The sequence below is a fragment of the Nicotiana attenuata genome, chromosome 2 (assembly GCF_001879085.1).
Source record: "Nicotiana attenuata strain UT chromosome 2, NIATTr2, whole genome shotgun sequence".
Taxonomy (NCBI): Eukaryota; Viridiplantae; Streptophyta; class Magnoliopsida; order Solanales; family Solanaceae; genus Nicotiana; species Nicotiana attenuata.
Genome location: NC_031990.1, coordinates 6,128,313 through 6,150,782, shown reverse-complemented (window position 1 = coordinate 6,150,782; position 22,470 = coordinate 6,128,313). Strand labels below are relative to the sequence as shown.

The 22,470-nt window shown below is 37.0% G+C and overlaps 1 protein-coding gene across 1 annotated transcript; it reads right to left on the bottom strand.

Moving 5' to 3' along the window:
- On the bottom strand, positions 2,299-4,925 carry LOC109216100. The gene is made up of 5 exons (XM_019380232.1): positions 4,908-4,925; positions 4,263-4,388; positions 3,379-3,440; positions 3,196-3,292; positions 2,299-2,757 (listed from the first exon to the last, which is right to left on the bottom strand). The coding sequence occupies exons 1-5, from the start codon at positions 4,923-4,925 to the stop codon at positions 2,701-2,703; spliced, it is 360 nt and encodes a 119-aa protein (XP_019235777.1). The 3' UTR covers positions 2,299-2,700.

Here is a 22,470-nt window from a genome sequence, read left to right as displayed (position 1 = left end):
TCAGCCACCATCGGTTCAGTGGTCTTCGAAGCGTCAGCTCTTCCTCTTTCCCGAACTACCAACAGGCAGTCACCATCTTCCCCCTCTTCATCTTCATCCTCATCCCAAAGGCGTCGGGCCATTTCTGGAGACAGGGCCACGGTATCGGCCTTAGGCTTTCAAGCCTTGCTTTTCTTTGGCTTCGGGGAATTTGCAGGCGATCCCTTCTTCCTTTTCTTTTCCTTGGAGGGCTTTGGGATTTCCTCTTCACCGGGCGGGGCGGCCGCATAGCAACGGGATCTCCGAGGCCTGCATAAACATGAAGTAAGTATTTCACTAAGGAAAATAAGAATACAAACAAGAGAACTCACCATGGTTTTTAGCCTCCCATCGGCCCTTGGCCAGGTCACGCTAGCTGCGTTCCGCGTATGAAGAAGTGGAGGCTAGTTGCCGTACCCAACCTTCAAGGTCTGGGACCGCACCAGGAAACCAAGCAACAGCTACACCATCGGAAAGGGATTAGATCGAGAAAAGGATGAGGTCGAGAAAGAGTAGGGAAAGCAGAATATAAAGTCACTACCGATAAATATGTACTTACGTTTCATGTTCCATTCCTCGGGGAATGGCATCCTCTCAGCAGGAATCAAGTCGGAGGTCCTGATTCGGATAAACCGGCTCATCCATCCTCGGTCCTTATCCTCATCGATGCTGGAGAAGAGAGATTTCGAGGATCGGTGTTGCAGCTTTATCAGACCACCTAGATAAAGGCGAGGGCTGTATAGCTGATCAGGTGGTCGAGGGTGAAAGGCATCCCCTGGATCAAGCTCGAGAAGTACCTAATTAGGTGGACGATGCGCCAGAACGAAGAGTAGATCTGGCCAAGCGTCACCTGGTATTGTTGGCAAAAATCAAGAATCACTGGGTCTATTGGACCCCGAGCTAGATCTACAGGACCCAACATGAACAGATAGGTATACATGCTGAAGTACCTTACCTTATGAGTAGTAATGTCCTCTTCAGGGGAAGGGATCACTACATCCTTGTTCTTCCAGTTGCAGTCCCCTTTCACTTGCTCGAGTTCAGCTTGGGTTATCAAGCATATGTATCGGGACATGGGCTCACATCGGCCCGGTGGCGATGCAGATTTATCGATTTTGAAATCGGAAGTTAGTTCACACGGCGGAGGAATACACTCCTCGATACGAGGTGGCACCACCGCTCTACCTCTGGCCGGCCGCGATGATGAAGAAGCTTTTTCTTGCTGAGGGAAAAGTTTTAGATGTTTTAGCCATTGTGGCTTGTAAGGTCAAGAAAAGAGAAGGAGTGGATGCTGTATTAAGAGAAAATTGAGAGAAGGGTGAACTTAAAGAAGTTGAAGGAGTTAAAGGGATTTTAAGAATGATTTGAGAAGTAAAAAGTTTGCAAAAATCGTGAAGTTGGTCTATTTATAGAGGCCACTCAAGCGTGTTGGGGAAGCCAAACAGCCGACCAACAACCGCCTCCAATTAATGATCTTGTGAACTATGCAGAAACGACTTTTCAATCATTCAGCCGCTGACATCACGAGATTGACATCATGATCAAGGCATCAGAACATCGAGGATCAAACCGTTTCTTATCGTTTTAATCTAAGAAACGCGGGGACTATCTGTATACGGTCGAGATCAGGTAGGCCCGATCTCCCAGGCTCGAGGGGTCGCCTTAGGCCCGAGTTCAGGTAAGGTCGAGGTCGAGCTCGATGGACCGGACTCGAGCTTGAAGACAGAGTGCAATGCCCGAAGATTAAAGTGCGATGGATACCGAAGTCGAGTATGCTCGACCCTGAAATAATGCCGTTATGGATTTGTAACGGAATGAGCGAGATTCCTGCCACGTCCCTAAAATCATGGCGCAAATCCCGAAATAGAATTGTACGATTCCGTACTAGGCGGTTAGACATCTGTCCCAATAAGATTCCTTACTGTAAATGGAAAAGTACCTTATTTAGGGCTCCCCTATTATATAAAGGGGACCCCGATCATTTGTAAATATCATCTGGAAAAGAATATACTCTCTACTTTTCGCTCATTGTTCATCAGAATTGTCCTTCAATTTTATTGTTCTCGCTTTATTTTCTTAATTCATCTCGAGGTCACTGAGCTCAAGGTCGATACTGCTTAAGTAACACTGGTTTGATTCACTTATTTCTTTCATTCATACTTTATACTTCTTGATTATTAATTGGTATTAAACTAAATCACATATCTTTAAAACCTCAAATTAAATTTAATTGTTACTCGTATTTTCGAGGTAAACACTATTGAAAGAAAAGTCTTGTGGTTCCATTCTGCTATAATTGAGTTCATTTCAATCCAATACTCAATAATTTGTCTTTTACAACAAATTAGAAAAAACAAGGCAAGAGACAGTTAACACATTACAAAACTAAAGGATGATTCGAAAAATTATATTTGTCCATTGAATTTACAACGCGGAAAGTTGAAACATGATCTTAAGCTTCTAAGTGCATTATCTGATACAGACTTTGCCTTGATATGGAATGATAGCGAGGCTGTTATTTCCAGGTGCTTTTTGTTCAGATATTCAGCTTCCGAAAAAAGGATTTTGATGAATGTTCTTTTCATCGGCCTGGTCATGTAAGTACAGCCAGCCTTTTATACATTTACACTAAAATTCTGTACTTTACGCCAATAACCCAAACTGAGCACCGAGCATTCTCTATCAACACGCTGGCTCCTGTTTCAACTTGATTCCACTTCTGCAGCCAAACATCATGGGCTGGGAAAACAGAGGAATCCGTCAGAATTATGATACGTTGGAATAAATCTTATTTCAGAAGTAACGTAAATGAATAGAGGCGGAGCCAGGAATTGAAGCTTTTGGGCGGAAGATTCGAACCCTTTTAAGTTGCTGGTTTCTAAATTAATAATTTTTATATTTTAAATGAATTTCTTAAGGAAAATACAGAGCTTGGATCAAAGTTACAGGGCTCAGCTGAACCCATACCTTGCTCTCTAGCTCCACCACTGTAGATGAACGCCTAGCAAATATGAAATGATCGTACAGAAGTTCTTTTTAGTTACATTTATAACGGGGTAATTCTAATAATATGGTGGAATTTGCAGAAGAAGCGATTCAATCAAGCTCTGGAGTTAACCACAGTTATATGGCATAAGAATAGAACCTTGTGCCTAAAGAGCGTGCAAGTGAGATTACCTGAGCTGGACTGAGCAAAAGACTACTAGCAAGCTCCTCATTCAAGAAGACAGGAAGTGGTGGCATTTGGCTCATAATCCCTGGCATATTTCCCATGCTGAAATGACATAACAATGGTAATATTATATGAATTGCAGGACAACTATTCAGCATGGCGATTAATAGAAAGGATAGTTGGATTACTCATTTAAAATCGCACTTAAATTGTTCTTCGTCTGGAAAAAGAGATCAACGTTGTCCTGCAACTGCTTATTAACATATTGACATCAGATATCAGTATAGAAAATTTCCAAAGTCACAAAAAAATAAAAAATAAAATAAAACCATGAAAAGGTAATAAATGATTCCAGTTTCTTTATTTTTACTTTCACGGGATTATAGACACCTCATCCAATTCCCACATTAATTTTCTACTTAGGTCTATTATTTCAATGGTATCACCATTCTGTTTGAACTAAAACATAGGACTATCAAAGCTAACAAAGGAAAGGCCTAAAGATGGCAATGGCACCTGTTCTTTTTATGACCAGTATCATTCAGATTTAGAATTACAGAACAATGGATACTGACAAACATAGGATATGGTAATAAGATTCAGCCAATAAATGTGTCATTCAGTGCCTGTCCGAGCTCTTTTCATGCCAGTATTAACGAGCCCAACTTTTCTTTTTTCCTTGATGGACTATCACTATTAATGTCACCTCTAGTAAAATATCAGAAAGTCACTGACATTCCGAGAAACCTATCCGAAGTCCTTCAACAGCAATTTCACATTTGGTTATTCTGTTTCTCCTCCAATTATCTGTTAAGTTGAACTATTTTTTTAGAAAAAATAATAAGTTTCATTAAAAGAAGAGCAAAAGTGCACCCATATACAAGAAGTATACCAAAAAGTAGAAAACCTTACAAAAGGACATGATTTTTTTTATCAAAGATACCCAACCTTCTATACCAATAGGAACCTCGTGAGTGCATCCAAGGGAAATAAGGGAAAAGAGGCTATTTCGTAAGCGTATAAAACCTTTCAGATAAGTTTAACACTATAAACAAGAGGTTGAGATTAATACCTTGAATGTTGAGAGGTTAGCTGAAATTTTATTGAGGACCTGATTATTTTCTTCCAATAGACGCCTCGTTCCAAGTAGTGCTGCTAAAACCAAAAAACCATTTATACAATTAGAGCCAATGCCGCACTAAACAATGCAAGCTGCAAAACCAAAAGCACAGAAGGAAATAGAGAATAGCACTGTAGATAATCTTTGTTTTTGATAAATTAGCAGAGAAAAAGATTAATTGGTAGTTTTAGCAAGAGTTCTACCAAATCACAATAAATGACATTTTGTAGCGCTTGCATGTATAAATTGGTCAAGCAACATGCGTTGGTAATCTGGGAAGAACCTTAAGGCATTGCACTATTCAGCATCTTTAGGTGCTTATGTACATAAATTTGTCAAATAGCTCCGGATTAATTGCGAAATCCTGTCAATTAAAACCTTATGAAACTTATAAACTTAGGGCTCCTTTCTCCAAAACAAGTAAAATATCACACTTCCACTCCCAACCTCTAATTATCCTTTTATAAAACCATGTTTCGCTGAGTTAGGTTACAAGGGAAGTTGTGCAGCCCACACTTAAACACTTGTTAAGTCAACTTGTGAGATTCCAGTTTTTCTTATTTTAAACCTTCCTTTCTAATTCAAACGAAAACAGACAAGAAAACCTTTTGCCATCTCCTTCACTTTATCAGGAACGTGATGTATGAATTATGCAAGAAAATTAGGCAATAGCGAACAGAGTAATTGAGGAGTGTAACAACCCATGGACCAGTGGCGGTTGAACAAAAGGGAGTTCGTTGTGAAGCTTACTTTAGACAAACCACATTGGAATGAGAGGGGAAAGTTAGGGGCCATATAAGGGCGAGTTTAGGATTCAACTGTCGATGTTTAACTCAAAAAGACAAAACAGTGAGGCCCAAAAACCTTGAGATGGCCTAGAGTTGGCCAAAGCAGACAATACCTTGACAATTGGGNTTAGGAGTAATAAATCTTGAAAGAATTTCGATATTATAATTAGGGAACTCTCAACCTTGTAAAATTTTTCTTAATTTGACATCTTAAAAAAATAATGAACATAAAATACTCTCAACTTAATGATTTATGATTAAGAAAAGAGTAATTTTGAATAGTCAACGGTTTATTAAGAAAAATTGATGATTTACAAGGTTAGTTACGCACAATTGTATAAAGTTTTATTAGGCGAGCCCAGTACGCTGGACGTTGGGCGTGTCCTGGGCGTAAGCCCCGACGCCCGAGGCGTAAGTCTCACGGAACTAAGCCCCACACATAAATTCAGGGACGTTTTACGAGTGCTCCGCCCCAGTGTTTCTGCCTTTTAAAACAGTGATCGTAAGTTGATACAATTTGGTATTAAAATTCATATGGGAATAAACTTTTATCAATGGAAACTAATGTCAACATGAGAGGTAAAATCTAGTAAACTATATTCTCTCCCTCAATAATCTCCATACTTTTGAAACATTGCCTTTTTACCTTAATTTTTTATTTAATATCAACCACCTAGTAAAAAAAAAAAAAAGCAAAATGGTGTCGACATAAACCTCAGTTGCTTACTAGTTGTAGTTACTATGCTACTACTTTTCTTTAGCCTTGTGGGGTTTGGAACCTTTTCTTGCTTCTACTCTTTGTAGCTGGCTCTCCACCAATAAGGTATAAGAATAAGATGAGCAATGGGAAGTGTGCAAATTAAATAATTGGATGATACTTTTTTGGTTTTGTTCTATTGTGACCACAGATCTTGAATAGCAGCAACAGAAAGTGCGACTCCCAATAAGCAGGTGATGCAATAATTTCCTCTTTTGTCACTTTTCCCTATTTCAATTACATGTTGTTGGAGGAATAAATAGTATTTATTTGATTTTTTTTTGGCTGTTTTTTCAATTATTAAGGAATCTATATTTTAGTATTAATTAATAACAAAATTGATCATATTAATAATAATTTATTCATTAAAAATATAATAAATGCTCTGAGGCTCTTTACATTAAGGGCAAGTTTCGAAAAAAGAAATTAATTCTTTCTAAATATCTGAAAAAATCAAATATTATTGACCATAAAAAAAATTAAAAAATTACTTAAAGTGGACTGAAAGGAGTACTTAGTAGTAATTTTGTACTATAGAATTAGGGGTGTACAAAGAAAATCGACAAATCACACCAAATCGATAATCCGAGTCAAAACGAGAAAAAAAACCCGACTGTGGTTTGGTTTGATTTGGTTTGGTGTTAGAAAAAAAAACCGACCATAATTGGTTTGGTTTGATTTTAACTTAAAAAAAAGGTCAAACCGAAACCAAGCCAACCCGACATTACATGTATACAAGTTTTAAAAATACTTTATACATAAAAATAATTATTGTAATATAATTTGTAAATATGTTTTAAACTCTTTAATAGTTCTCTCTTTTAATGTATTATTTCAAGCTTGGACTTAGAACTTTTGAATGGTCAAATATGTTTTATAATCCATAAAAGTTAGTAACTCAAATAAAGCCCAAAGCAAAATCAAATCAATACTAATGCTAACAAAAAATATCAATTCAATACTAGGAATGACAATAGTATTGGATATTTATTTTCTTAGTTTTGCATTGGCTTAGATAGTGAAAATGCATAACTTACTTTTAATATTATTTAGTCATGTAATTAATACTTAGTACTTATTAGTCGTACTTATTTTAACATGACTTAGTACTTTTAGATTATATTTTTTTATTATGGCTTATTAATTAGCAATATTTATCTTATGCGATTTGTTGAGTATTTTAGTATAATCATGACTCATCTTATATTATTTTGTATTATTTTATTGGGTAATATCTTATATACTTTTATCCTACTAGGACCTAAGAAATATTAGAGCACAAATTATAAAATTTTATGCTATGAAGATTTTGTCGGAAAAAATCCCGAAAAATCCGAGAAAATCGAAAAAACCGATGAAAATCGCGATTGAAAAACCTGACTTTTGTTGGTTTGGTTTGGTTTATAGATTTAAAAATCAGAGACAATTGGTTTGGTTTGGTAATTGAAAAATCCGAACCAACCCGGCCTATGTACACCCCTATATAGAATAATATGACTAACATGTTAGTAGGAAAATGACTTAGATTAGCACTTAGCTTCTTTGTGCCACTGAAATAAGTACTACTATAAATTTGTACCTCAAATGAAAATGAATCATAATGCGATGAAATAGTTAAAATCCCTTCATCCTTAATTAGATATTGTTTTTCCTAGTCATTTAAAAATAGCGGTAGAACTAGTATTTCAAAATCTAATATAATAGCTTTTTAAAAAAATATACACAATCACAGTAAAAATGCTTATCAGCGTAAAATGAGCACATATTATTAAGGATTTCAGTTTCAATTGTATAAATTCACGTATTGATATACGGATCATCCTCCACAAAAATATCCTTTGTTTCACTCTCAGACACAGTCTGTCATTATAGCAATTAGGTTCTGAAACCAATTGTCCTCTAATGTAAATTCACAATGACATAGTTTTTAGTTTAAGAAGCTGAGATCTTTTCTCTAATACAGAAAATAGTTTTTAGTTTAAGAAGACATCTTCAAGGGAAATCGACCTAACAACTAATAAGGTATGTTACTTTTGTTAGCTATGTGTTTTTTTTTTGCAATATATTTTATTGGATCTATTGTGAAAAATTATATTTACTAATATAATATTTGAGTAGTTCAATTCAAATTTCTACCGTTAAAAGCTTGAGAAATTAAAATAAAAAACTTGAAAAATAATTTCCTTTGGTACTGAGGGGATTGAAATATGAGAAAAAGTTACATGTGCGACTTCTCCAAAGATACTTGAGAGCGTGGACTTTTCTAAAAATAATTTGCTTAGCTTGTATCAATAGTTAGTGTAGGATATTTATTTTATTAAGATTCCATTCTCCTACCAGGGGAACATATAAATATTAAGAATATAATTTGATTCAAAAAATAATTATTACGATCCCCAAATAAAGACATTAATTAGACTTCATCATTTGATAAAAAAGCTTAATTTTAATGTTGCCCCATACAGTTTGCTTATTTATAGGGTGAAAGCTAGCATTAAGCAAATGTCCAGTGAAGAAATTTATAAAATCCTAAAATAATCATTCAGAGAAGAAGGCTGAGGCGGTAATCGGTATCATTTAGAGCAATGAAATAAATTTTAATAAGATGCTGTAACTTTTTAATAAATTTTATGTATATTTTTATTTAAAGTTCACTTTTTCTTACCCCTTAAGATGCAAGGCTACAAATTAATCCTTTTAAGAATATTCAATTCAAATACTTATTACAATGAGAAATAAAACAGTTCATTCCGAAAATAAAATTATCATAATCAGGAAAAAAAATAGAACGAATGTACACTGAGAAGAAAACAATCAAAACATACGATGTAGATATATTTAACTTAATTTACACACTCATTTGAACAACCTCAACCAAATATAAAAGAAATATATTTTTAGTTATGTTTATTGTAAAAATTATATACTATCTATACTACTACTATATAAAGCATAAAGTTGTATTTGAACCGTTGCGTTTTTTTTAAAGAGTGTGAATGGAAAATGGAAAAGGCGCCTTTTGGATTGCACCTCTTCATACTTTCTCCGGTCCACAATAAGTGACTAATTTGCTTTTGGCACGCCTATTAAGAAAATACTAAATTCTATACAAAAATACCTAGTATGACTAAACTACCCTTAATAAATATTTAATGTGAGGAGTAAGAATTTTTTTAGGGATATATACATAAGTGTTATAAATAGAATTTTATTTATGGTGAATGTCTATATTTAGAGAGATTCTAGGGTTTATTACTTGGTGGCTAAGTCACCCTCTCCCTATAAATAGAGGGGTCCTATTCCATTGTAAATCATCCTAAATCAATAAGAATTCTCTCCCTCTACTTTTCTCTGCACTATTCTTCTTCTTTTATTATTTTATAACACGTTATCAGCACGAGTCTCTAATTATCTATTAAAATTAAGCCTATATTAATACTCGTCTTTGAGAGCTTCATGGTACCACCCGCGGCTGAAATCAAGATGAACTAATTCTGGTTTCTTGGATATTATATTGGACAATTGATGCATTGGCTTTGCCAATGCAACGGTATAAATAGAGGCTTAATCATGGAAGTTGGCCACTGTCTTCCTTTAAAATTCCACTATGTTGTCCATTGATGAGCCTCCGCAATGAGATATATTAATGGCAGTAGAGATATACGTTTTCCACCTGCAAAAGTGAAAAGACAAGGGATTTCCAAGCTTTGGGAATAAATTTTAAATTTAAGGTAAGTATTTTACTTTATTTTTCTCTTTTAGATTCTTGACATTCTATAATTTGATTTTAAATACGAGCAAAGACAATAAATTTTGATTATAACTCTAATAGAGTTAGTAAGAAATTATAACCACCCAAAGTGGTAAAATAGTTATCCCTTACCATGATTGTGGGCAAAGAATTGAAACCCCGTCCCATTGAATTTGCTCCATTCTCATTCCCTTAAGAGAATGTGATAGCAATATGCGATAAGTCTGAAGGAAGACAAAATTATTACCATGAAGGTATCAATGGATGTGGACGTGACAATAGACGAAATTATAATCGTCATCATTATGATAATGAGAATAATAAGGATTCTCAAAATAATCCTTCACTCTCTGAAAATAATATTTGTCATCGATTTGACACGAGATTTTATAAAGCACATATAGATGATTATGGTCCATTCATGATGTGAATGTGACAACATCTAATTTATGAATACATATTCATTCTTGGAGGAATATGAACGTGCTAGTGGTAGTGAATATACCACGCTCACCTCTAGAAGGAGGTTTGAGAGGAAATAAGAAAATAATGTCATTATTATGGCATAAATGGTCATTGGTCACGTACTTATTGTACGCCAAAATATTTTGGCATTGTGATTATTAAAAGACAATGATAATGCAAGAAACATATCTTGCACATAATTTTGACCATAACCATAATGGTATAACTTTCTCTTTAAAAGAGATATTCACCATATGGATGTTGATGAATTTTTGGTACTACAAAATTAATTGAGAACTCTGCAAGAGCCAATTATACTATTTTGGAGAAACAAAATTGATTACCAATAAGGTATTGTGTTGTAGTAAGTCTCAAAGAAACTTATTCAGTTTCCAAAGTATACGCGAAAGCGATTGATTATATTGAGACTATAAATAAAGGAAAGATTTAATATCTTCTATTACTACAACTTGTAGCAGGATAATATGTATGTGAAAAGCTACCCGCTTTATTCTCCAGTTTGTACTACACAAACAAAAGAATGCCACAATAAAAGGAAGTTTATTGATATAAAACCCATATCATAATAAACTTGGAGTTTATTGATAATTGCACACGTCATGGTGTAAATCTGAAGTTTTTCAATATTGATAATTTATTCAGTTGGCATAATTGGTGTACCCATATCAAATTAAGTATGATGTGCAAAAATAAAAGAGAATTCACATGGGTAAATATTAAAGAACTAGAAAGTTCTTTACGAATTCTATTATGTTGCCTGTTCTCATTAATTAATATACCAATTAAAATTGGGATTGAATCCCATGAATGCTGGAAATATCAAAGGTGAATATGGGCCCATTCACCTGCCATGTATACCACATAAGATGCATCTATGAGATGGTTACATGTGCGATTATTAATAACCCGCAACATGGTGTTTTGCGAGGTAACTTGCTCAATAATTTAATTTCGAGCATAATTTCCAGATTTTCTATTAAAGAAGTTCATCTTGATAAGTTGGTTTATATCACAGTTGGTTTAGCAAAATAATTTATTAAGTGCCTCTACTTAATAGCTAAACAATTGCTTATGAGAACAAAGTTATCTATATCAGTTTGATATACGTTTATATACCAAAGTATATTATTTTCTCCCCTCACAAGTGGTTCAGGGTCAGGAACCAAATAATTCCATCTTATTATTATTGATGCGCGGTGTATATTTTGATTAACACCATAACGCACAAAGGTGGATTCTCAAAGTTGAGGTACCAAGTTAGTTTTTCTAACATGAGGGGGAGACATGATAAACAGTTGAGAAAAAGTTACACGGAATGAATTATTATTTATACATCTCGATCCTCGAATAAGATAATATGAACTTGAAGTTCATAAAGGATAATTCATGTGCAATATATTGCAAAGCATGCCGGACGCATTTGCTGACCCAAAGAAAGTAACTATATTCTCATTGCAAATGCTCATATTAAGTCTTAGAAGGACAAAGTCTATGGTACGCTTAAAGCATATAGACAAATCGGTTTCAAATAAACTTCTTGATAAAGAAGATGAGCAGATTATCAAAATGATCATAATAAAGGAGGCAAGTGATCTAGAAGATTACATGACATAATACTTCATTAAATCTCAGGATAGGTTTAGGTACCTGAAATGAATGAAGAGATCTCTATGTTATGTTTTTATGAAAAATATTGAAACCGATATAAAATGTTCGTTGACGACATCTATGTTAGCGCTAAGTATAGATGAGGATCTTAAGTATGTCGAATGTAGATACAAAAATACTGGTCAAATGAAAGAGACACAATTCGAATAGAATTTGTTTCATACGAAAGACATATAGTTTTGGACCTTCAGTTCAAACACTTGAAAGTATGAAGCAAATGATATGTGCAATCAGTTTTCGATATCTTATTTGTCTAGCATGACATGAAAACTTGATATGCATATAATTAAAGTCTATCATATGACTTATATGACAATCCTTGAAGGATTTAAATCGCTTGAAGCATGTACAATTCTTGATCTTGAAGTACTACTTCCTCAGTGCAATTTGTGCACAAATGTATCTTGCTATAACTATAGGCATGATAATATGATACCAAGAGTTTTCACCTCTATGTGAAGATATTGAACTGACGATTCCAACAAGATCATATGAAGACAATTCATCTCTATCAAGAATGATGATTTCAAGGTCCAATATATTCATTCAAGTTAATATGGCTGATTTGTTTATCAAATATCTACCAAAGATCTTTTGAAGATGGTGCACAAGATTGGAATGCAAATGCTTAAGGATGTGAAGTGATGCTCTCATGAGGGGGAGTTAATACGCGTTGTACTCTTTTTCCCTTACAAGGTTTTGTCCCACTGGGTTTTCTTTGCAAGGTTTTTAACGAGGCAACCAAAAGGCGTATTGTTAGATATGTGTACTCTTTTTCCTTCTCTAGAATTTTTTTTCCCATTGGGTTTTATTTTAGTTAAGGTTTTAACGAGGCACATTATATGTTGAATAGACATTCAAGGGGGAGTGTTATAAATAGAATTTTATTTATGGTGAATGTCTATATTTAGAGAGATTCTAGGGTTTATTACTTGGTGGCTAAGTCACCCTCTCTCTATAAATAGAGGGGTCCTATTCCATTGTAAATCATCCCAAATCAATAAGAATTCTCTCCCTCTACTTTTCTCTGCACTACTCTTCTTCTTCTTTTATTATTTTATAATAATAAGAGTAATTTCGTAAAAACAAATTGAATTCTTTCTTGATTGTATAAATGGATACTTATTTTGGACCAAAATAGAAAAGCAAATTGGTCACTTATTGTGGACCCGATGGAGTATCACCCTTCCTTTGGCTATATAGGGGTGAACATCTTGTGTGAGGCCGAGGGCCTGATTGATTTATGCATAATTTCTACCAATTTCACAATGCAATCAATATAGGCCAATGAACCAATTCCATACGAAAAATTACCAATTTAAACCAAAATCCCGAAATTCACCCAAACCCGGTCCCCGGGCTCACGTCTCGGAATCCGACAAAAATCACAAAACTAGAAACTTCCAAGCCCTAACCCCTCAATTTCATCCATAATTTTTACCAATTTCATGCTTAAACAACTGAAACTTACCATAAACACAAGTATTGAGCTCAAGTAACTTAAATATTGTGGACCCGAGGGAGTATCACAATGAAAAGATGAGAGAAATTTTCAGATTTTCCATGTATAAAAGCATTATTCTTGACATGGTGGGTTTTGATTATTGAACAATGAATTCAAGAGTACGAACAATATTCAGGTTGATCACTACGAGAAGAAAATACAGAGTCTTGACCGGAGGAAAACTACGTCATGCGCATCCTTCGGCTCGTCTGAGTGGATTTCTTCCTTGACACAATAATTGTGAAGGCAGACTCAAATAGGAAGACGTATTCAACTTTGACAAAGAAAATTGCAGTAGCAAAAATAGAGAAGTTACTGTTGCTATTTGTTGGAAGTTAATCTCACTTGGTTTAAGTGCAAGATGTTTACCTGCATTGTCGATGACATGAATTATCGTGGAGCAAAAGTCTCACGACCCGAAAACCAACCCGTTCGTGATGACGCCTATCATGGAACTGGGTCAGCCGATACATTCCCAAAATAATTCGACATTTCATTAAAATTTAGATAATATCCTTTTTCATACTGAAATTTCCATAAAGGAGATAAATTTCAAAACCAAAATACGGAAATAAAAGCCCGACCTCAGGTGTCACTAAGTCATGAGCAAATACTACAACTGTTCCGAAATATAACAAGACTAAAATAGTTTGGAAATCAACTACTAATATCTATAGGGAGATAGGAGGGAGAGGAGCAAGGTTGCGATCGTCATGCAGCTACCTTGCCAACTCCAAAATATACGCGGCGGATGAAAATACACGTCCAACAACCCCTAAATCTGCACACAAGGTGCAAGGAGTAATGTGAGTATGCCAACTCAGTAATTAATAAAGGTAAATAAAGACTGAGTAGTAGGAAACACACAAAATCCACATCATGAAAACTCAGCAAGCACAACATGCTTTCAAATCAGTATATGAGTCAAATCATCTCGTTTAAAATCCAATTTTTGGTAAAAATCATTTGAAGATGCTTTTCAACAATTTCAACAGAGACTCAACGTAAGTTAGAATAAAAATGATGAAAATCATAAACAGCCCCTCGGGCAAAACATAGTTCGTATACAATCCCTCGGGCAACATGAATCATAAACCGCCCCTCGGGCATAACATCACTCAGAATCAACCCCTCGGGCAAACCTCACAGTCGCTCATATACAGCCCTTCGGGCATACCTCACAATCACTCGTAAACAGTCCCTCGGGCACAATATGAATCAAGAACAGCCCATTGGGCTCAACATAAATCAAGAACAGCCCCTCGGGAAAAACATCATATCACTTACTCAGGGTACCCGCGCTCACTTGGGGTGTGCAGACTCCGGAGGGGCTCCTACAGCCCACGCGCTATATCAAGCCACCTCGTGGCATAAATCAATTAGGCCCTCGGCCTCACAGTAACAAGCCATCTCGTGGCATAAATCAATCAGGCCCTCGGCCTCACACAATCATGAATCAGTAACAACCTGCTGCGGCGCGCAGTCCGATACCATAATATCCTCACAAAATAGGCCCTCGGCCTCACTCAGTCAAAAACCTCTCAAGACACTCGGGCTATCAGTGAAACAGGATGCTCAGCCTAAAATATCATTTTATGCATCAAAAACGGAGTGATAAAGACTGATTTATGAAATCAGTAAAACATAGCATGACTGAGTACAGATCTTAAATCAAAACAGTGAGGAAATAATAAGAAAAGGCCCATAAGGGTCCAAACAGCTTTGGCACGAGGCCCAAATATGGCATTCAACCCAAATTATAGAAATTCATTTCTAAATCACATAAGTATTATATAGTTTCAGTCAATTACGCAACTTAATAGTCGATACGGGACGGACCAAGTCACAATCCTCAACGGTGCACGCCCACACGCTCGTCACCTAGTATGTGCATCACCTCAAATAGTACAACGATGTGAAATCCGAGTTTCATACCCTCAGGACAAGATTTACAATCATTACTTACCTCGAACCGGTCAAATACCTACTCCGCGACGCCCTTGCCTCTGGAATCGGCCTCCAAATGTCCCGAGTCTAACCAAAAGCACTACAATGCAATCAATATAGGCCAATGAACCAATTTCATACGAAAAATTACCAATTTAAACCAAAATCCCGAAATTCACCCAAACCCGGTCCCTGGGCTCACGTCTCGGAATCCGACAAAAATCACAAAACTAGAAACTTCCAAGCCCTAACCCCTCAATTTCATCCATAATTTCTACCAATTTCATGCTTAAACAACTGAAACTTACTATAAACACAAGTATTGAGCTCAAGTAACTTACCCCAATGAGTTCCCCTTGATTCCCTCTACAAAACCCTCCAAAAGCTCCAAGTCTAAACAAGAATGGTGGAAAATAACTCAATTTCGCGAAGTCTCCCTTTTATACATTCTGCCCATCATTTTCCGCATCTGCGGTCCCCATGTCACTTTTGTGACGCCGCACGGATTCCACTTAAAACTCAGAATCCGCTTCTGCGGTCAAATACCCGCATCTGCGGTCTCGCATGTGCGGTCCCATATGCGCACCTGCGGCTCATGCCCTTCTCATATATGGCCGCTTCTGCGGCTGCTCTTGCGCTTTTGCGGTCCGCAGGTGCGGTTATAGCTGAGAACAAATCTTCAGCATTCCTCCAACTTCCATCCTTAACCACTCGAAATCAACTCGAGGCCCTCGGTACCTTTACCAAACATACCAACAAGTCACATATCAACATTCAAACTTAGTCGAACCTTTGGAACACTCAAAACAACATCCAAACACCTAATCACCCTCGGATTCAAGCCTAAGAACTTCTAAACTTTTGAATTCCGCAAATGATGCCGAAGCCTATCAAACCTCGTTCGAATGACCTGAAATTTTGCACACACGTCACAAATGACACTACGGACCTACTCCAATTTCCGGAGTTCCATTCCGACCCCGATATCAAAATTTCCACTACCGACCGAGAAACGCCAAATTTCCAATTTCGCCAATTCAAGCCTAAATATACCACGAACCTCCAAATCACATTCCGGACGCGCTCCCAAGTCCAAAATCACCTAACGGAGCTAACCAAATCATAAAAATCTAAATCCGAGATCGAATACTAAAAAGTCAAAACTCGATCAAACCTTTCAAATTTAGAAGCTTCAAGCTGAGAATCATTCTTCTATATCTGTTCCGATTAACCTAAAAACCAAAACCGACGATTTACATAAGTCATAATACATTACACGGGGCTAGTCATGCCTGAGAACTGGCGAGCGAAGTGCAAATGCTCAAAACGACCGGTCGGGTCGTTACATCTTCCCCCACTTAAACATATTTTCGTCCTCGAACGTGCCAGAGTTGTTCCGAAAACCATCAAATCGCTGTATAACCTTACCATGCACATACCCGTGGGTGATCCCACGTCACCCTATCCCATATAGGTCCGATAGCACAACATAACTGAAATTTCGCAATCCAACCTAGCCCATAAACCTTAGAACCAAATTTCCACTTCCAAAATTATCTATAAGATTAGAATCTCACATCTATACACTATATAAGTCCGAACAAGCTGTATCAAACCATATCCGCAACCCAAGATATAATCACATGATATACCACATAACTCAAACACTCGTAGCGATAACTTCTAATCACAGCAGCTGCCCAACACAGCCAAACGCTGGTAATAACCTCTTACCAAACAAAGCCTCGTTCCAACACTTTTGTATACTGCCAATGATCAAAGAAACACGCAGAAATCATAACCATTCCTCCGATCAACCAATCATGGAGTTCCCTCTCCGTCGGCAAGGACTGTAGTAAATATCTAAGCCGAATTCCGATATATCCTTCCAACATGCTGAAATCGAATTCGATAGTATTCATTCTAGGTTCAATGACCTCATCTCATCCAACACGACTACTCTGGTGACATGGCACATCAATACGATCCAAAGCCACAATCCGTGCAATTCGTGCATCAAAAAGCAACAATCCAAATGTTCTCAAATCACGGAAAATAACTCAAATGAGAGAGCTGTATCGCAAGCTCACCAGTACCACCTCAACACGATGCTAAGAACCCATCACACACCGTAGAACCAGAACACACGAATCTAACCCGAAGGATCATATCCCAACATAACCTTGTTGATACCCAATTTTTCCCTATATATTTTAGATATGCTAAAATACCTTCGAAATAGCATATATATATATATATATATAAGCATGCACAAGATTTTTATTATTTTTTCCATAATTTTAAGGGCTTAAATTGATTTATTTTTCCCCTTTTTTATCCATAAAATCCCAATAATTGTTTCCTAAATCATTGTTATGATGATTTCTTCATTTAATCTCTATACTTATGCCAAAATATGGTTAATATATTTTTCATGCATTTTTATAATTATATTTTAGTAATTTTTAAGCTAAATTGCATATAATTGCGATGTTAGCCCTTTTAATGTATAATTATATTTTATATGCATAAAATTGGTCCCTATATTTTTTAAAATGTTAACTATATATTTTAAATCATTTTGGCACATTAAATTATTTTCCAGGAATTACTTATTATTTATTATAAATTAAATAGGGGAAAATTGGCTATTTAAATTATAGCCAAATGGGCATTTCAATTACAGCCTAAATCGAACCCAACCCCAGCCTAATTTCTAATTAAATTACCCGACCCAGGCCCCAAATATACCTACCCGACCCGGCTCTTGTTAGATCCTGGCCCAGATCTCTCCTTTCCTAATTAAACCAACCTATACCCCCAAAACCTAATTCATTTTTACGACCAACCCCGCCGCCCTAAAATTCTTTCTGCTCTCAAACTCTCTCAACCTAACCCTAATCTTCAACCGCCGACCTCCCATCTCCGGCCACCTCCGATCACCTCTCATCGTCTCTTAAGCCTCCAATGGTTTCTCTCATACCACGCTCATCTTCTCTGAGGCATTCAAGGGCCCTGGGCCACACCGACTTGTATCTAGGGTTCGATGTTTGCATGTTCATGGCTACTCCGGTGTGATTTAGAGCAAAATCACACTGTATTTGTTACAATCTTTGAGTTTCTAAACAGGTTCCACCTTGTTGATACCCAATTTTTCCCTATATTTTTAAATATGCAAAAATACCTTCGAAATAGNCATATATATATATATATATATATATATATATATATATATATATATATATATATATATATATATATATAAGCATGCCCAAGGTTTTTTATTATTTTTCCCATAATTTTAAAGGTTTAAAATTGATTTATTTTTCCCCCTTTTTATCCATAAAATCCTCAATAACTATTTCCAAAATTATTATTTTTATAATTCATCTATTGGATTTCTATATTTATGCCAAAATACGGCTAATGTAATTTTTATATATTTTTTGCAATTACATTTAGTATTTTTAAAGCTAAATTGCACATAATTGCAATGTTAGCCCTTTTAAGATATAATTATGTTTTATATACATAAAATTGGATCCTGTATTTTAAATTGCTAATTATGTATCCTGTATTTTAAACTGTTTGGCCGGGAACCACACTATTGGATCCTGAGGGGTGCCTAACACCTTCCTTTTACGATAATTTCAAGCCCTTACCCTGTTTCTAGTTACCAAACGTAGTTATAAATAAACCCTATAGGTGCCCTAACGCACCTTAAATCATTAGGTGGCGACTCTTCAAAAATGCAAACCCCTTTCCCAAAAGGAACGAGTTGTCTCAACCAAAAATGTCACAAACCCGATTTCGCGAGAAAAAAGGGGGCGCGACAGCATGGCAACTCTGTTGGGGATTTTTAGGCTTTTACCATTTCAGACCATTTTTGTGAATTTGTGCAATTATTTGTTTAATTCCTTTAAGCATTTAATTTCTTCTTCAAAAGCAATTGACGTATCTTTCTTGTTTCCTTCCTTTATAACCGTTTTTAAAATTATAAAACTGTTGTATTTATCGCTTTCTTAACGTGCAAATACATGCCAACATGCTTTTAATTGTTGCATATTCATGCTCAACATCATACTCCACTCGTGCCAAACAAAATACTATGGCAACGCTTGATGAGTGGTTGCGCCCTTCCTGTATCATTACCCCCTAAATTCGGAAAGGCTTATTTGCGGTAAAACTAGTTGATCAGCGGTGCAGTCGACGGTTCCGTGCCTTCCCCCTTGAGTTGTCCGCTCAAGGGTACCATTCTAAAACCCCATAGAAACCTTACTCTGTTTAAATGGTGCATGCATCATGGTTAAACCTAGTCGGGTCAGTTATGTAGTCCACATAATGATCCTTTAAGATAGCCTTGTCCAAAAGTCCACTAGGTTTCCCTAAATCCAAACGAACATCATCACGTTCTGTGCATTTATTTGGAGAACTAAATGCTTCATGCTGATTGTTAATGTTAAATAGTCGAGTCTGGTGGGGGTAAGGGCCTAACTTTGTTTGCCTTGCAGAAATATGAGGCACGAAGTCCCCAGATTCGGCATGGTCACCAACATCCATCCAAGATTGCTGAGTTGGTGGGAAGATTTACATTCTAGCGACAAAACCCTCATCAGAAAATATCTGGGTAATCTACCATCCCTCCTGGAGATCCAGCCTAACAACATGATAATAGATGTTGCTACTTATTTTGGGATTGTGAAAGGGCCGTGTTCCGCTTTGGGGACATCGAAATTACACCTTTGCTAGAGGAGATAGGAGAACTGGCCGGTCTAGTGTGGGAAACCCCGGGTTTGCTAATGCCTGAGAACCGCACAGGCAAGGGTTTCTTAAAAATGATGGGTTTGAAGAAGAATGCAGAATTGGGATGCCTAAAGGAATCATACATCCCTTTTGACTACTTGTATGAAAGGTACGGTCACAAAAAATCATACTGTACCTACCATGACGAGTTTGCCACCACGTCCTTGGGACATATCCAGCGTATGGTATTCGTCTTCATGTTTTGCTTTCTAGGTCTGATCGTGTTTCCAATGAAGAAAGGGAGAATCCATACTAGGCTGGCTATGGTAACAAAGACCCTAATGGAGGGGATTGGTGGGCAGACATTCAGCATTGTACCCATGATCATTGCAGACATATATCGAGCCTTAGAGAAGTGTCAACAAGGAGCGAGACACTTCGAAGGCTGCAATCTACTACTTCAGCTTTGGCTCTTAGAACATTTCCAAAAGGGCGAATACCGACACGAAATCAACGAAGGGTCTGGGATGACCACATCGCTTTCCACCATCCAAAGCGAATGAATTACATCCCCGACATGTTCGATCAGCCTGAGAATGCCAAAGAATGGGTTGAGCTCTGTGATAACCTGACTGAGGAACAGGTTCAATGGATGTTCGAGTGGTTTCCGACAGAGGAGTTCATCGCCTGATCCAGAGATGCACTTTTCCTGATACTGATTGGTCTAGGAGAAACATACCCTTACTTCCCTCTTCGAGTTATTAGGCAAGCAGGTAGGAAGCAAGTCATACCCAGGGTCGACAAGATGAACCATCTTCGAGCTGACTTCCAAAATGACGATAGCCCCCACAAGTGCCAAGCCCAGCACATGTGGCACTGCAAGATCATAATGGAGAAAGACACCATTGAGCCAGACATATATCATGCCGGTTGTACCCCTTTCTATTCTGGTTGGTTGGAAGATAATTGGGATGGTCTGGGCCAGCCAGGGTTCATTCAAGGCCACAGAATTATAGATGAAAAGGCCGAAGTGCAAGTCAAATACAACCAGCTGCGCAAAAGGATCCGTGAATGCGAGAGCGACCACCGCGAGATACAAGAGTCCAACAAGAAGCTGATTGAGGAATGGAAGACATGGATATCAGTGCCAACAAAAGGCTAGGATACTTGGAGCGAGGCATAGTAGAACTAGAGGGAAAATTTCTCAAAAGGGTTGAAGACTGTCAAAAGGCTGAAGGGACCGAAGGTGGACATCTAGCCAGAGCATACCTATTGCTGGGACTTCGCGAATTGGGGAAGCTGTTCGAAGGATTCAAGGATGCCGAGTCTGGGGAAGGTCCTTCTGGGATCAAATAGATAGGAATTTACTTTTTCGCTTTATGAATGTAATAAGGCCAATGGCCATTAGTGACCTTTATTTCTTGCTTATTTAGTGTCGTTTTGGGATTCGCCAATTTTTATCAATAAAATGAGGCATTTAGCATTAAAAGTTATCCAAGTCTATTTGTCGCTAGGCCTACCTCGGGCACAATGAGGCTCCCAAATTAGGACGCACTTTATATTCCCGCACTATGTGTTTAAATATTGCAATACTCTTCATAATCCTCACTGACTTGATTACCTTTTATTTTTTTTTGTTTTATTCCCCTCCCCAAAGGTTAGTTCGTGCACTCTGGCATCATCATCTTATTTTACAAGGCCCTTCCATACAGGCTGTGAGCAGAGGGGCACGTCTCAAGAATTGGACCATCAGGACAACCAAAGCCCGACGAGCCTCGGGGTAGCAAGGCTAAAACAAGCATTATTCACTGTTTTATTTACTAAATGATTTTCTTTTCGCATTTTTCAATTCCCGCAATAAGATCTTCGATGTTTTAAACAATTATTCAATTTATCAAAAGCATTTTTGATTTTTTTTCTTATGAATTAATATTTATTGCTATCGTTTTTTCTCATTACTTTACCTATACAACATTACTATCACTTGTCTTGATGAACCAATGACTGTGACATGCAATGAGACAACGCAACAAACGGGCATGGATTCAGAGGAAGATGACATACCTGGCGAGATTGTCAAAGAAGTTGAGAATTTTGAGAACAGACCTAAGTCTAACTGGACGAGACCGAAATTGTCAACCTGGGAGATTCAGAAAATGTCAAGGAATCGCGAATCAACATTCACCTATCGCCATCAGAGAAGAAAAAATACATAGAATTTCTAAAGGAGTATGAGAACATATTCGCCTGGTCGTATGATGACATGACTGGTCTGAGTACGTCTATTGTGGCTCACAAACTACCAACTAATCCAATGTGTCCGCCGATAAAGCAAAAGCTCACAAATTTCAAGCCTGATATGAGTTTGAAAATCAAGGAAGAAGTCACCAAGCAGATCAATGCTAAGGTCCTCAAGGTAGCAGAATACCCGACGTGGTTAGCCAACATCGTGCCAGTGCCAAAGAAGGATGGGAAAGTCAGAGTCTATGTCGACTACCGGGATTTCAACCGGTCCA